Genomic DNA, 15,657 nt, shown 5'->3' with positions numbered 1-15,657 from the left:
CTGTATATATATGGATCACATGTGGGGCAGGCTCTGAATGGCCAGTGCTTGAGTTGTTGCTCTAAACTTTGCTTCCATATCCACTCCTATGGATATTTTTTCCCTTTTAAGAATGAGTAGGAGCATCTGCATTTTGGTCATCCTTCTTCTTGTGCTTCCATTGGTCTGTGGTTTGCATCTTGGGTAATTGGAGCTTTTTGTCTAATATCCACTTATCAATGAGTGCATACCAAGTGTGTTTTTCTGTGATTGAGTAATCCCACTCAGGATGATATTTTCTAGTTCATTCCATTTGCCTATGAATTTCATGAAGTCATTGTTTTTGATAGTTGAGTAGTACTTGTGTAGATGTACCACACTTTTTTAATCCATTCCTTTGTTGAAGGGCATCTGGGTTCTTTCCAGCTTCTGGCTATTATAAATAAGGCTGCTGTGAACATAGTGGAGCATGTGTCTTTGTTGTATGTTGGAGCATCTTTTAGGTATATGCCTAAGAGAGGTAGAGCTAGGTCCTCAGGCAGTGTAATGTCCAATTTCCTGGGGAACATCCAGACTGATTTCCAGAATAGTTGTACAAGTTTGCAATCCCACTAACAATGGAGGAGCGTTCCTCTTTCTCCACATCCTCGCCAGCATCTGCTGTCACCTGAGTTTTTGATCTTAGCCATTTTGACTGGTGTGAGGTGGAATCTCAGGGTTGTTTTGATTTGCCTTTCCCTGATGACTAAGAATGTTAAATATTTCTTTAGGTGTTTTTTGACCATTCAATAATCCTCAGCTGAGAATGTTTTGTTTAGCTCTTTACCCCATTTTTAATAGGGTTATTTGACTCTCTGGAGTCTAATTTCTTGAGTTCTCTGTATATTTTAGATATTAGCCCTCTATCAGAAGAAGTAGGATTGGTTTAGATCCTTTCCCAATCTGTTGGTTGCCGTTTTGTCCTAATGGCAGTATCTTTTGCCTTGCAGAAGCTTTGCAGTTTTACGAGGTCCCATTTGTCAATTCTTGATCTTAGGGCATGAGCCATTGGTGTTTTGTTCAGGAAATTTTCCCCAGTGCCCATGTGTTCGAGTCTCTTCCCCACTTTTTCTTCTATTAGTTTCAGTGTATCTGGTTTATGTGGAGGTCCTTGATCCACTTGGACTTAAGCATTGTACATGGTGATAAGACTGAATTGATTTGCATTCTTCTACATGATGACCTCCAGTTGAACCAGCACCATTTGTCGAAAATGCTATCTTTCTTCCATTGGATGGTTTTAGCTCCTTTGTCAAAGATCAAGTGACCATAGGTGTGTGAGTTCATTTCTGGGTCTTCAATTCTGTTCCACTGATCTATCTGCCTATCTCTGTACCAACCCATACAGTTTTATGACTATTGTTCTGTAATACTGCTTGAAGTCAGGGATGGTGATTCCTGAAGTTCTCTTATTGTTGAGTATAGTTTTTGGTATCCTGGGTTTTTTGTTATTCCAAATGAATTTTCAAATTGCTCTTTCTATCTCTATAAAGAATTGAGTAGGAATTTTGATGGGGATTGCATTGAATCAGTAGATTGCTTTTGGCAAAATGGCCATCTTTACTTTATTAAACTTGCCAATCCATGAGCATGGAAGATCTTTCCATTTTCTGAGATCTTCCTCAATTTCTTTCTTCAGAGATTTGAAGTTCTTGTCATAGAGATTTTTCACTTGCTTTGTTAAAGTTACACCAAGATATTTTATATTATTTGGGACTATTGTGAAAGGTGTCATTTCCCTAATTCCTTTTTCAGCCTGTTTATCCTTTGAGTAGAGGAAAGCTACTGATTTATTTGAGTTAATTTTATACTCTGACACTTAGCTGAAGTTGTTTATCACATTAAGTAGTTCTCTGGTGGAACTTTTGGGGTCACTTAAGTACACTATCATATCATCTGCAAATAGTGATATTTTGATTTCTTCCCTTCCAATTTGTATCCCTTTGACCTCCTTTCGCTGTCTGATTGCTCTGGCTAGGACTTTGAATGCTATATTGAATAAGTAGGGAGAGAGTGGGCAGCCTTGTCTAGTCCCTGATTTTAGTGGGATTGCTTCAAGTTTCTCTCCATTTAGTTTGATGTTAGCTACTGGTTTGCCCTATATTGCTTTTACTATGTTTAGATATGGGCCTTGAATTCCTGATCTTTCCAGGACTTTTATCATGAAGGAGTGTTAAATTCTGTCAAATGCTTTCTCAGCATCTAATGAAATGATCATGTGGATCTTATCTTTGAGTTTGTTTATATAGTGGATTACATTGATGGATTTTTATATATTAAACCATGCCTGCATAGCTGGGATTAAGCCTACTGGATCATGATAGATGATCGTTTTGATGTGTTCTTGGATTCGGTTTGCAAGAATTTTATTGAGTATTTTTGCGTCAATATTCATAAGGGAAATTGGTCTGAAGTTCTCTTTCTTTGTTGGGTCTTTGTGTGGTTTAGGTATAAGAGTAATTGTGGTTTCATAGAAGGAATTTGGTACTGCTCTGTCTCTTTCAATTTTGTGGAATAGTTTGGACAGTATTGGTATGAGGTCTTCTATGAAGGTCTGATAGAATTATGCACTGAACTCATCTGGCTCTGGGCTCCTTTTGGTTGGGAGACTTTTAATAACTGCTTCTATTTCTTTAGGAGTTATGGGGTTGTTTAGATGGTTTATTTGTTCCAGATTTAACTTTGGTACCTGGTATCTGTCTAGAAATTGTCCCTTTCCTGCAGATTTTCCAGTTTTGTTGAATATTGGCTTTCATAGTAGGATCTGATGATTTTTTTAATTTCTTCAGATTCTGTTGTTATGTCTCCCTTTTCATTTCTGATTTTCTTATTTTACATACACTCTCTGTGACCTCTGGTTAGTCTGGCTAAGGGTTTATCTATCTTGTTGATTTTCTCAAAGAACCAGCTCCTGCTTTTGTTGATTCTTTCTACAGTTCTTTTCATTTCTACTTGGTTGATTTCAGCTTTGAGTTTGATTATTTCCTGCCTTCTGCTCCTCTTGGGTTTATCTATTTCTTTTTGTTCTAGAGCTTTTATGTGTGCTGTCAAGCTGCTGACATATGCTCTCTCCTGTTTCTATTTGCAGCCACTCAGAGTTATGAGTTTTTCTCTTAGTACCGCTTTCATTTTGTCCCATAAGTTTGGGAATGTTGTATCTTCATTTTCATTAAATTCCAAGAAGTCTTTAATTTCTTTCTTTATTTCTTCCTTGACCAAGTTGTCATTGAGTAGAGCATTGTTCAACTTCCACCTATATGTGGGCTCTCTATCATTACTGTTGTTATTGAAGACCAGTCTTAGTGTGTGGTGATCTGATAGGATGCATGGGATTATTTCTATCTTCCTGTATCTGTTGAGGCCTGTTTTGTGACCTCAATATGGTCAGTTTTGGAGAATGTTCCATGAGGTGCTGAGAAGAAGATATATCCTTTTGATTTAGGATGGAATGTTCTATAAATATCTGTTAAATCCATTTGGTTCATAACTTCTGTTAGTTTCTCTATGTCTCTGTTTAATTTCTGTTTCCATAAAGTGTCCATTGATGAGAGTGGGGTGTTGAAATCTCCTACAATTATCATGTAAGGTGCAATGTGTGCATTGAGCTTTAGTAAGGTTTCTTTTATGAATGTAGGTGCCCTTGAATTTGGAGCATAGATATTTAGGTTTGAGAGTTCATCTTGGTGGATTTTTCCTTTGATGAATATGAAGTGTCCTTCGTTATCTTTTTTAATGACTTTTGGTTGAAAGTCAATTTTATTTGATATTAGAATGGCAACTCCAGCTTGTTTCTTCGGGCCATTTGCTTGGAAAGTTGTTTTCCAGCCACTTACTCTGAGGTAGTGTCTGTCTTTGTCTCTGAGGTGTGTTTCCTGCATGCAGCAAAATACTGGGTCCTCATTACATATCCAGTCTGTTAGTCTATGTCTTTTTATTGGAGAATTGAGTCCATTGATGTTGAGAGATATTAAGGAATAGTGATTATTGCTTCCTGTTAATTTTGTTGTTAGAGGTGGAATTACGTTTGTTTGTCTCTCTTTGGTTTCATTCCAAAGAAACTATATTGCTGCTTTCTGTACAGTGTAGTTTCTCTCCTTGTGTTGGAGTTTTCCATCTATTATCCTTTGTATGGCAGGATTTGTAGAAAGATAGTGTGTAAATTTGGTTTTGTCATGGAATATCTTGGTTTCTCCATCTATGTTAATTGAAAATTTTGCTGGATATAGTAACTTGGGCTGGCATTTGTGTTCTCTTAGTGTCTGTATGACATCTGTCCAGGATCTTCTGGCTTTCATATCTCTGGTGAGAAGTGTGGTGTAATTCTTGTAGGTCCATCTTTATATGTCACTTGACCATTTTCTCTTAATGCTCTTAATAGTTTTTCCCTGTTTTGTGCATTTGGTGTTTTAACTATTATGTGATGGGAGGAATTTCTCTTCTGGTCCAATCTACTTGGGGTTCTGTAGGCTTCTTGTAGGTTTATGGGAATCTCTTTCTTTAGGTTAGGGAAGCTTTCTTCTATAATTTTGTTGAATATATTTACTGGCCCTTTAAGTTGGGAGTCTTCACTTTCTTCTATACCTATTATCCTTAGGTTTGATCTTCTCATTGTGTCCTGGATTTCCTGTATGTTTTGGGCTAGGAACGTTTTGCCTTTTACATTAATTTTGACAGTTGTGTCAATGTTTTCTATGGTATGTTCTGCCCCTGAGATTCTCTCTTCTATCTCTTGTATTCTGTTGGTGATACTTGTATCTACGACTCCTTGTCTCTTCCTTTGGTTTTCTATATCCAGGGTTGTCTCCCTTTGTGCTATCTTTATTGTTTCTATTTCCATTTTCAATTCCTTCACCTGTTTGGTTGTGTTTTCCTATAATTTTTCAGGGATTTTTGTGTTTCCTCTCTAAAAGCTTCTACTTGTTTACTTGTGTTGTCCTGCATTTCTTTAAGGGAGTTCTTTATGTCTTTCTTAAAGTCCTCCATCATTATCCAAAAGTTTGATTTTAAATCTAAATCTTGCTTTCCTGATGTGTTTGGATATCCAGTATTTTCTTTGATGGGAGAACTGGGCTCTGATGATGCTAAGTAGTCTTGGTTTCTGCTGCTTAGTTTCCTGCACTTGCCTTTAGCATTGGGTTGTCTCTGGTGTTTGTTTGTCTTGCTGTTTTTGAGAGTGACTTGACCCTGCTGTAGGCCTCTGTGTCAGCACTTCTGTAAAACTGTTTTCCTGTTTTCTTTCAGTCTTTCCTGAGAACAGGTGTTCTGATTTCAGGTGTGTTGGCACTCCTGGAGACTGTCTGCCAGCTCTAGGCATGGGCAGGAATTAAAGGGTCCTGCCCCTGATTGCTCTTGTAGGTCCTTGCACGCAGTGGCACAGTTGGCACTATGCGATTCCCTCTTGGATCTGGACTGTGGGCAGAGGATATTCTCCTCTGACTTCTCAGGAATATCCACACTTCTGAGGGTACAGCTCTCTCCCCCACGGGACTTGGGTGCTGGGAGCTGTTTGGCCAGTTCAGTTAGGTCCTGGGCACAGATCAGAACAGCGGGTACCGGCGGGTATCTGTTCCTATATCTCTGTGTCCAGAGGCACTGGGCAGTTTCCCCTTGGACCAGGGATGTGGACCGAGGTGTGCAGAGGTGGCAGTCTTTCCTGTGGTCCCAGGATGTCTGCACTCCTGGGTGGTCAGCTCTCTTCCCCATGGGATTTGGGTGCAGGGAACCGGGGGATGGTATCAGTTCACTTCCGGGCAGAGTCAAAAACAGAGAGTATCCTGACCCAGAGGACTTCTGCCTCTGTGTATTCTGAATCTACCAGGCAGATCACTTGGTAGCAGAAAAGTGGGTCTTACCTCTGCTCTCAGCTGTGACAGCGCTTCTTAAAATAAATATTAAAAAATAATATGAAAAGTAATGAAGAAAGATACTAAGTGGACTTCTGGCCTCCATGTGCACCAGAATTCTCACACATGTAAGTATGCAAATACAGAATATACACACACGTACACCCATATAAACATGTTCCCAAAATAATTTTTTAATGTCTTGCTTAAAAGAAATGTGAAATGGTATCTGAGGGGAGATAGAAGGAGGCTTGTTTGATTTGGATGAGAGGAATCTGAGTTTGTTAGCATCTCCACAGGAGAAGAAACTATAGAAAAATAATACTGTAAGGAGGAGCTATGTTTGGTGTGAAAGTTGGCTACACTGTAAGGTAGCAGTAGTGGAATGAGGAGCCCATGGGCTCTCAGTGCCAAGAGGCCTAGTTTCCCTATGACACTGACAGTTTAACAGCTAGCTACTTTATCAAAAGCAGCTCTTAGTGATTCATTTTATTGCAGATCCACCAGATGCCCCCAGCAATATGACATGTGTCATTTATGAATACTCAGGCAACATGACTTGCACCTGGAACACTGGGAAGCCCACCTACATAGATACCAAGTATACTGTGCACGTGAAGAGGTAGGTTCTATAGCACTATTAAACATGAATTCTATTCCAGAGTGGATCCAGCCTCGACCAAGACCTGCCTCAAATCTGAGAAACCTACCTTGGTTAGGAAACTTAAAAATCACGCCTATGCTATTGCCATTTTCTGCAATTTTGGGACAACAAACTTTATGACTTCCTCATCCTTTTCTCTTGGTGATAACTGGTAGCAGGAGCCTAATGGAGGTGCAACCCACTTAAAACTGTGACCTAAATTTAAGCCTGTTCTCCTTTGAGGACCAGCATAATTTACTTAGCTCCTCAAATTTTCCATTCTTTATTTTTAAAATGGACCCCCAAATGCAAGCTTGTTCTAATTTATTGAGTGATTCTGACTTTCAACTCATAGGATGATGTCAGGTCCTAAGACAGGAAATTCAGGGGAAGTATTAGTGGTTAAACATGACCTTTGAGTTTTAATTCTAATTTAGGTGCTATAACTCTAGCTGAATGGGAATTCAAGTTCCAGATAGGAAAGGTGGTGAAAGGAAAAAGATGCCTTCCCATGGACTCCTTCTCCATGCCTCTGGGCAGAACCATGTGCCTGCCTATCTGTCCAGGTGGAGACCTGGCAGAAGACATTACAGAAGAACTTTACTGCAGCCACTCAATGCTATTTGCCTGTTGTGTCTATATGACCTCAGAGAGGTTGTTAGCCTTTGATGTATGGCTCTCAGCCTCCTGTTAAATGAAGACAATTATTAAAGCAGTGATGAAATAAGTATCTTAGCCCATTTATGTTACTATAACAAAATACCAGCGACTGGCTGATTGGTAAGAAATAGAAATTTATTGCATATAGACTGAGAAGTTTGAGATCAAAGTACCAGTAAAGTCTGCCAAAGGCCATTTCCCATAAGCAATATCTTCTAGGAGGCTTCCCATGAATGCTGGAAAAACAACTTCATTCCTTCATAAGGCATTGACATCATCCTTGAGTGTGAAGCCCTCATTACTTCACCACCACCTAAGAGCTCAGCCACTTAAGACTCTTGCACTAAAGGCTAAATCTTAAGTATGAAAAGGACCCATTGCTTAAGAGACCTGCTAGGTCTCAGCATGTGTATTTGGAAGGACATCAATCAGACTATTTATATCAAAAGTGATTAGAATATTGTGTTGCACTCAAAACTGACTGTATAAGTTGATGTGATTTGTCCTATACCAAACCTGATTAATACAGAAGTAAAAAGATTAGTAAAGCAGTAACAATCACAGAGTAATATATACAATTTATTTTCAGGTAATTTTGTACAAATCTAGAAAATTCTGTTAGATGTATTCTAATAGGAAAGATTAACTTTATAGCTGTTGCACCGAGATACTCAAAATTTGGGGGGAATATTTAAAGTCTGCACTTCCAATCCTGAGCACTTTGGATAAGAAGTTAAACTGTAGATGAACTCTGGCAAACCCAACCAGTATTTGGAATTGATGGTGTCCGGATCAATGTAATTGTGTCATATATTAAAGAAGAAACAATGGGTCTGAAAAGGTGGCTCAGCAGTTAAGCACTTACAATTATTCCAAACACTTAAAGTTGATTCCCAGAAGCCATGTCCAATGGTTTACAACTGTCTATAAATAAATCCAGCTCTCTATGGGTACCTGTACTCACAAACTCATATCATTTTACACACACACACACACACACAGAGAGAGAGAGAGAGAGAGAGAGAGAGAGAGAGAGAGATTAAAAAAAAATAAAACCAAATTCTTTAAAGAAGACATAAACATTAGAAAATTATAGAAAATGGATGTTTCTTCTAACAAATTCAAAGTGTACTTTCCAGTAAGCACAAAGGGAAACACGCATCTCATCATCTTCAAGCACAGTAGTGAACTGAAAGAAAAGCCTACACCTCTAAGAAATTGCCTAAGGGCCTTTTCCCTCCAAGACAAAATTGAGTTATATCGAATGCTGTGGGCAAGGCGGGAAGCAAGCAGCAAGCAAAATGCCTGTGCCGTCCTGGCCTCGTAGGGTATTTCCACTTAGCCAAACATCAAGAGATCAGCTCAGGCAAAGTTTCATTTCCAAATCATGTGCTTCCTTCTATGCACCAGTAAGATCACACTGACTGTAAAAGCCTGTCGCTCTGGCCCACCTGCTTGTTCAACAGAAAAGTAGCAATCTTTCAATGGTAGAGCCTTGCCTTACAGAACTGAATCTGTTGAATCAAGAATTCTCTTCCTCCCTGGCTTGTTAATGATGCCCTCCACTAGACAGGGTTTTGTGTTGTTTTCCTGTGTATCACCAGTGCTGTTGGAAAAAAGACTGACCTGTGTAGCTAAGTATCTACTTACTGTTGCCCCCTCTCTCTTCAGCAGCCCCTGATGAATAGGCATTTTATCTTTGAAACTCAGTAGTAGTGTCTGGCTGTGCCTTCTAATTGTAAATAGTTGTTGAAAAGAAATTAATTAATGGGGCTCTCAAGATGGTCCAGCAGTTGGAAATGCTTGTTTCCCATCCTGACAACCTGACTTTGACTCTTGAGAACCACATGGTGGGAAGAGAGAAGTGAAATCAAAAGTTGGCCCCTGGCCCCCATATCATGGTATTTGTACCTGAGAATATACACATACACTAAACAAATAACAAATGAAAAACTATTTAACAATTTCAACAAGTTTTAGAAAGAGTGAGGAATAGACGACGATAGGCCTCCATCCTGATAGGCCAAGCCAATTCAGCAAATATTTATTTCTGGTTTTAGGACTTCTGGGCCCCTGGTAAACCCGAGAAATTAACCTAAAAATTTCATAGAGGAAAAAGATATCAACAAGTCCGACAAGCTCGTAATCATTTGGCATCCAATAGTTCCTCTTAGATGTCCAAAGTGAACATAAATCAAACATCAGGCTCTGCTTCCAACGGGTTGGGCTTGGAGACGAGCATTTTTAACTGCTGAGACCTATCTTGTAACCTGCAGCTCTCCTCACGATGTTTGGGTCACATCCTTTGTAACCTATGCATTTCTCTTTGTAAGACTTGAGGTCTCAGTATGCGTGGTAAGAAAATAAGCCACAAACCAGTTAAGAATGTGTATGTGGTTTTCTCTAACTGGAAAATAGTCAAAAATGTCCCACTTAACACTTACGCTTACCACTAAGCACAGCTACAGCTGTCTTACGTTCATGCTTGAACTCTTATTTAACACAGGTTAGCCTATTTTCCAGTAAGTTCTCTATTGATATACTTATGACCCCTCTCACTCCAGAAAGTATATAAGTCACCTATGGAAATGCATAAGCCCAGGACATAATTTACCTTCAGATCCAAACTATATATAAATATTGGTAATCCCCAACACTTAAGACGCCAAAGCAAAGGGAATAAGAGTTCAAAGCCAGCCTGAGACACAGAACAATCCTGTCTTAATTTTTTTTATTTCATTTATATTCACAAAAGTGACATTATAAGTTCCTTTCCTTCTGATATAATTTAATGAGTCCTCTGTTAGGTACGAAGCCATCTACTCCTGGCTCTTTCTTCTCAAGCATCTGCCTTCATTTGTGATCACAGTGATGCCATCCTTCCTGTTTCACAGATGAATAAACTGAAGTGTATCAAGGCTAAGTAAATTGTCTCAGTCTCATAACTTATGAAGGGTCTTATCCGGGAGCTGAACCTCTGTCTGTCTCTAAAATCCGCACTTCCTACAGTTAGCCAAAATGATAGATACTTCTTATCCCACCCCACCACATGATGCTCATGATGCCTTCACTGCTGGTGAAAGGCAAGAGGCGGTGTGGGGAGGCACGGGAACTTAAAGCCTAAGTTGCTGCAGATTTGGTTCCTGTCCCTATAGCATGTCCCCAGTGACTGTGAGCCTCAGAGAGCCTTCCTATGGCAGAACGACGTTTCTGTGGTATTTTAATTCATGAAGGTATTTGTTTGGTTACAGCCTAAAGCTAGTTCCTCGTATCTATGCTTGTGCAGCACATCGCTTGCATCAAATTCTGAATCTCATATTCGTGTCTCTGAGAGCATGTCACATGACTCAAGCTCTGATTCTTGCTGAGCTATTATAAACCTGCAGAAACTCGGGGGTTGCTGATTGGGCATGTCCTAAAAAGGCACCTAGAATGTAACCCTAACCATGAAATAACTGTAACTTTAACTCTTTCTTATGACCTCATGAAAGCAGTCTCCTGGAACAAAAAAAAAAAAAAAACAGTTAATGGTATTAGATTTAAAAAAAAAAAAAAAACTCTGGCCAGTGGTTACCCCAACTCAGATGCTCAACCACCATAATTGGAACAGTAAAATGAAGGTGCAGGTGTTTCCCCTAGCACCCATCCCCTATAAAGGGTAATGTGCAAATCTATGAAGTATTTCTATTTCTCAGAAATAAGAATTTGGGGGCTGAAACATGACACAGTTAATAGAAGATTGTCTGGCATGCACAAAGCCCCATGTTCAAACCCCCAACTTTGAATAAACTGGGTGAGGGAGTACATTCTTCTAATACAGCACTCAGGAGAATTAGAGGTTCAGGGTCACCCTCAGTGACTTAGGGAGTTTAAAAGCCAGAGCTACAGGAATCCCTGTCTGAAGCCAGGCACAGTGTGACACTCTTTTAATCCCACACTTAGGAGGCAGAAGTAAGCAGATCTCTGTGAGTATGAAGCCAACACTTGCCTCATTTGAATTATTTGTTTTTAAAAATTCAGATCAAATGAAGTTTGGTTCATTTTTCAGTAACAGGTCAAGTTCTAAAATCAGGTGAAAAAGATAGCTTTCAAAGTTTCTGGAACAAGGAAACTAAATAAATATAACCTGTAGAGTTTTCGTTTCTTTTTGGTTTTTTGTTTGTTTGTTTGTTTGTTTTAAAATAGTTTGGAGACAGAAGAACAACAACAATATCTTGCCTCAAACTATGTTAACATCTCCACTGACTCATTGCAAGGTGGCAGGAAGTATCTGGTATGGGTCCAAGCTGTCAATGCCCTAGGCATGGAGAACTCACAACAACTACAAGTTCATCTGGATGATATAGGTAAGAGTGAGAGTGGCTGCCTGTCTTCTATTACAAACAACTAATTTTGTATTGATGACACCACACAGTCTACATTTGAACAAAGGGCAACTAAAGTTCCTGCAGATTATAAGCAATCATTTTTATCCCATTATTCTGCCACCTAGGGCAACTCTACAATTGGACTTCTTTCTGGTCTCATCTCTAGATGGCTGTTATTTACAATTTTTTTTTTTTTTTTTTTTTTTTTTTGGAACTTGGCTCCCAAGAGAGACTAAGAGACATGAAATTCACCTTAAAATAACTTGTCACCTTTCGAGAGCAGATGGGAAGAAACAAAGACTGTGCTCAGATATGATCAGACTTCTTTTGTAAAAGGCACGGCATATAAAAGATTATGTTCTGTCTGCTGTGTGTCGGAGAGGATTGTTTTCAGATACATATAGATTGCTCAGAATTGTATAAACATCTCTAACTTCACCAACCAGAAAACTGTTAGCATGTTTTGCTTGAGATATTTTAGAGCCTCCCTTTTAAAGGTTATAATATTAAGTATTTTTATTAAGGTAATCTATACTATTCTTTTCAGTATTTATCTCTGACATGCTTTATAATGTGCCAGCATGATGCAGCAGGAAGGGGTGGCCAAGGAGGTGACATTCACCTCCTCCCCAAGGTACCAACCATATATTGGGTCTAATATAAAATGAAGTTTGTGGCATGGGAAGGGGATGTAGGGAAGAAAGGGAACAGAGAGGGACAGAAAGAAAGGAAAGAGAAAGAAAAGGCCAGCTAAGTAGGAACACGTGATGGGGGGGCAAGAGGACTGAGAGGGGTGGAGAGAGATCAAAGAAATAGGTGATATTAGGACCAATGTTGGGGTTTAAATCTCAGCCCATGCCTGGACAAAGCACACCAAACCAACATGGTTCCATGTGGAGAGGTTTATTGAGAGAAGAAAAGTAGAAGGAGAGATAAGTAAAAGAGGCGGGCCATGGGCATGTGGGAGGAAGTGGGGGTGGGGTGGGGAGAGAAGGGACAGGGAAGAGGGCAAGAGCAGAGAAGAGAAGAACAAAGAGAGAGCAAGAGGAAGTAGGAGGAAGAGGAGGGGGGCAAACAACCCCCTTTATAGTCAGGCACAGCTGGCTGTTGCCAGGCAACTAATTGTGGGGCGTAGCATACCTGGTTTTTTCCCAGGTAGCTGTGGGGGTGGAGCTTAGACAGAATACCAACATTCCCCTGTTTTGGTTTAATTAAAAAAGAAAAATTAGAAAAGCAATGGTGGAGCAGGAATAGAGTCATTATGATCTCTGACTACTTCCTGCTTGCTTTGGGGTGACATGTCTCTAGGGAACCTAGAAAAATGGGTATAGGATGTTTGTCCAATCTTAGAGCTGACTATTTCCTTGTTGTCTGTGGAACCATCTGAGGATAGGTCAGAAGGAACAGGTCCAATAGAAGAGTCTGTGTCTGTGAGGGGAGATTGGACATCTGGAGGTTGCTTCTCTGGAGCTGTCCTGGGTGTAGTAAATGCCTGGACAAGATGCTGGAACACACACATACACACACACACACACACACACACACACACACACACACACACACACACACATATGCCCCTGCCTGCAGGGACCCAGTTATTCAGGGTCCCGAAGAGGCTTTCTACCTGTGGGTCAATGGGGTGAAGAGAAGAAGGAGACCAAGCAAAAGTTCCATTGTCAAGGTCTCGTTTATTGAGAGAAATGTACAGCATTTAAAGCTCTGAGGCAGGAATAGAAGCGGGAGCTGAAGCTTAGGGTGGGAGAGTATTGGGAAGTGCCCAAGGATATAGGGTGAATCACTAAACTGCAAGATATCCTCCTTAAACAAAGAGGCAACAGTCTTCCGGGGACATGTTCTTTGAAAAGGTCGAACCCTTCTCAGGAATCTGCTCAGAGACATCCGGTGTTTTGCTCAGGCTGAAACGTCCTGTGATTGCTCCCGGGGTCTTTCTGGGAGAGGCTTTTGTCCAACAATCTCATAGTCTTATAGCAGCCACTTTAGGGTGAGCTTCTGTGGCCATGCAGCCCAGAATCACATAGCCACCTTGAGCTATGTAGTCACAAAGCGGCCAGGCCCAAATCCAATACGGCTCCCTACATCTATATATAATAGGTAGAGAATAAGATTAAGTGTATTTGGGAGAAAAGAATAATTTTTTCTTAGATGTACATTTGAAACCCAGAGGAGTCCCACCCTTTGGAATAGGTAGTAAGTGGGAACTTTAGGCAGATGTACTTATTTGAGTGGAGTCTATTTGGTCCATGACAGGTAGGTCTGAGTGGCTTATACGTTTACAAAAGAGATAACAACATGAGTTGACAACATGAACATTCTTTAAGTTAAGCTTTTTGTGGAGCAGAAGGAAGAATTTGTCCTTTAGAATGTGTCCTGCATGTCTTAAAACAGTTTTCCACAACAAAAAGACAAACAGAGAAAGCAGTTTCCAGATCCTATAGAGAGGTTCTGGACCTTCCAGACTTGGAGGTCTACCTGAGAAGCTGGTAAAGGAAGCAACATGTCTGTGTTAGTAGGCTGGCTGGCTAGAAGAAGCAGAAGGGCTGCTAGTGAACTCGAGTTTGGGTGGAACAAAATAGAGGCTCCCAACTTAGCTAGAAGATCCCTTCCCAATAAGGGAACAGGGCATGTTGGCACTACCAAAAAGGAATGGGTGAGAGATACACCCCTAAAACGTGTAGCTAATCAATGGGGTTTGGTGAGGAAGGTAAGATTACCCCTTACCCCAACAATGGGGAAGAAGTGGGTCCCCAAAAGTCAGTTAGGACAGAGTAAACAACCCCAGTGTCCAAGAGGAAGGAGATGGGATGCCCACATACCATAATGGTTACCCAGGACTTTGCTGGTGATGGCAATGGTCAGGTCCAGGGAACTCAGGCCCCTTCAGTCATCCATAGCCAAGCCTAGGAGATCAGCTAGAGGGTTATCTGGATGTCCCCCTGTTCTGTGCAACATGAGGGCAATCGACAGCCCAGAGTCCCTCTGGATGGCACCTAGGACATGGCTCCTGGGCTTGCAGAAGTTAGGGAAAACCCTTACCTAATGCCTTGTTGACCACATCTGTAACAGGAGCCTGATGGTCTCTTAGTCTTAGAAGACCACCTTAGAAGTTCAGTGCAGTGGCTGAGGCTGATCGGACAGCCTTTGCCAGTATTTGGTACTTTAGTCTGCAAGTTTCTCGTCTCTCCCATGGCACACCTCAAAGTCTAGTGCCAAAACTTCTACCTGTGGAGTTAAGGGTCCCCTCTCTAGCTTTTTTAATTGTCTTTTATGTCAGAGTAGCTCTGGGAAAAGAAATAGGTCATCAGAAGTTGTCTACCTTCTGGGTTTTCAGGGTTTTTAGATGCTGAGAAAGCATTTGACAAAATTCAACACCGCTTCATAATAAAAGTCCTGGAAAGATCCAGAATTCAAGGCCCATACCTAAACATAGTAAAAGCAATATAGGGCAAACCAGTAGCTAACATCAAACTAAATGGAGAGAAACTTGAAGCAATCCCACTAAAATCAGGGACTAGACAAGGCTGTCCACTTTCTCCCTAGTTATTCAATATATATAGTTCTTGAAGGCCTAGCCAGAGCAATAAGACAATGAAAGGAGGTCAAAGGGATATAAATGGGAAGGAAAGAAGTCAAAATCACTTTTGCAAATGATATGGTAGTATATTTAAGTGACCCCAAAAGTTCCATCAGAGAAACTATTAAACCTGATAAACACCTTCAGCAAAGTGTCTGGGTATAAAATTAACTCAAACAAATCAGTAACCTACCTCTACTCAAAGGATAAACAGGCTTAGAAAGAAATTAGATAATCAACACCCTTCATAATGGTCCCAAATAATATAAAATACCTTGGTGTGACTTTAACCAAGCAAGTGAAAGATCTGTATGACAAGAACTTCGAGTCTCTGAAGAAAGAAATTAAAGAAGATCTCAGAAGACGAAAAGGCCTCCCATGCTCATGGATTGGCAGGATTATAGTAAAAATGGCCATTTTACCAAAAGCAATCTACAGATTCAATGCAATCCACATCAAAATCCCAACTCATTTCTTCACAGAGATAGAAAGAGCAATTTGAAAATTCATTTGGAATAACAAAAAACACAGGAT

At 40.3% G+C, this 15,657-nt stretch overlaps 1 protein-coding gene across 1 annotated transcript in view; it reads left to right on the top strand.

The window, feature by feature from the left end:
• The window catches only part of Il23r (interleukin 23 receptor), an 87,412-nt gene that overhangs the window by 13,478 nt on the left and 58,277 nt on the right, over nucleotides 1–15,657 (top strand). Inside the window, exons 4-5 of the mRNA XM_032907244.1 lie at nucleotides 6,360–6,483; nucleotides 11,350–11,510. Of these exons, the coding sequence (XP_032763135.1) occupies nucleotides 6,360–6,483; nucleotides 11,350–11,510 (285 nt within the window). The remainder of the gene's footprint in view (nucleotides 1–6,359; nucleotides 6,484–11,349; nucleotides 11,511–15,657) is intronic.

The sequence above is a fragment of the Rattus rattus genome, chromosome 6 (genome assembly GCF_011064425.1).
Source record: "Rattus rattus isolate New Zealand chromosome 6, Rrattus_CSIRO_v1, whole genome shotgun sequence".
Lineage (NCBI taxonomy): Eukaryota > Metazoa > Chordata > Mammalia > Rodentia > Muridae > Rattus > Rattus rattus.
Note: the sequence above shows the minus strand (reverse complement) of the source record. Positions and strands in the feature narration are given on the sequence as shown.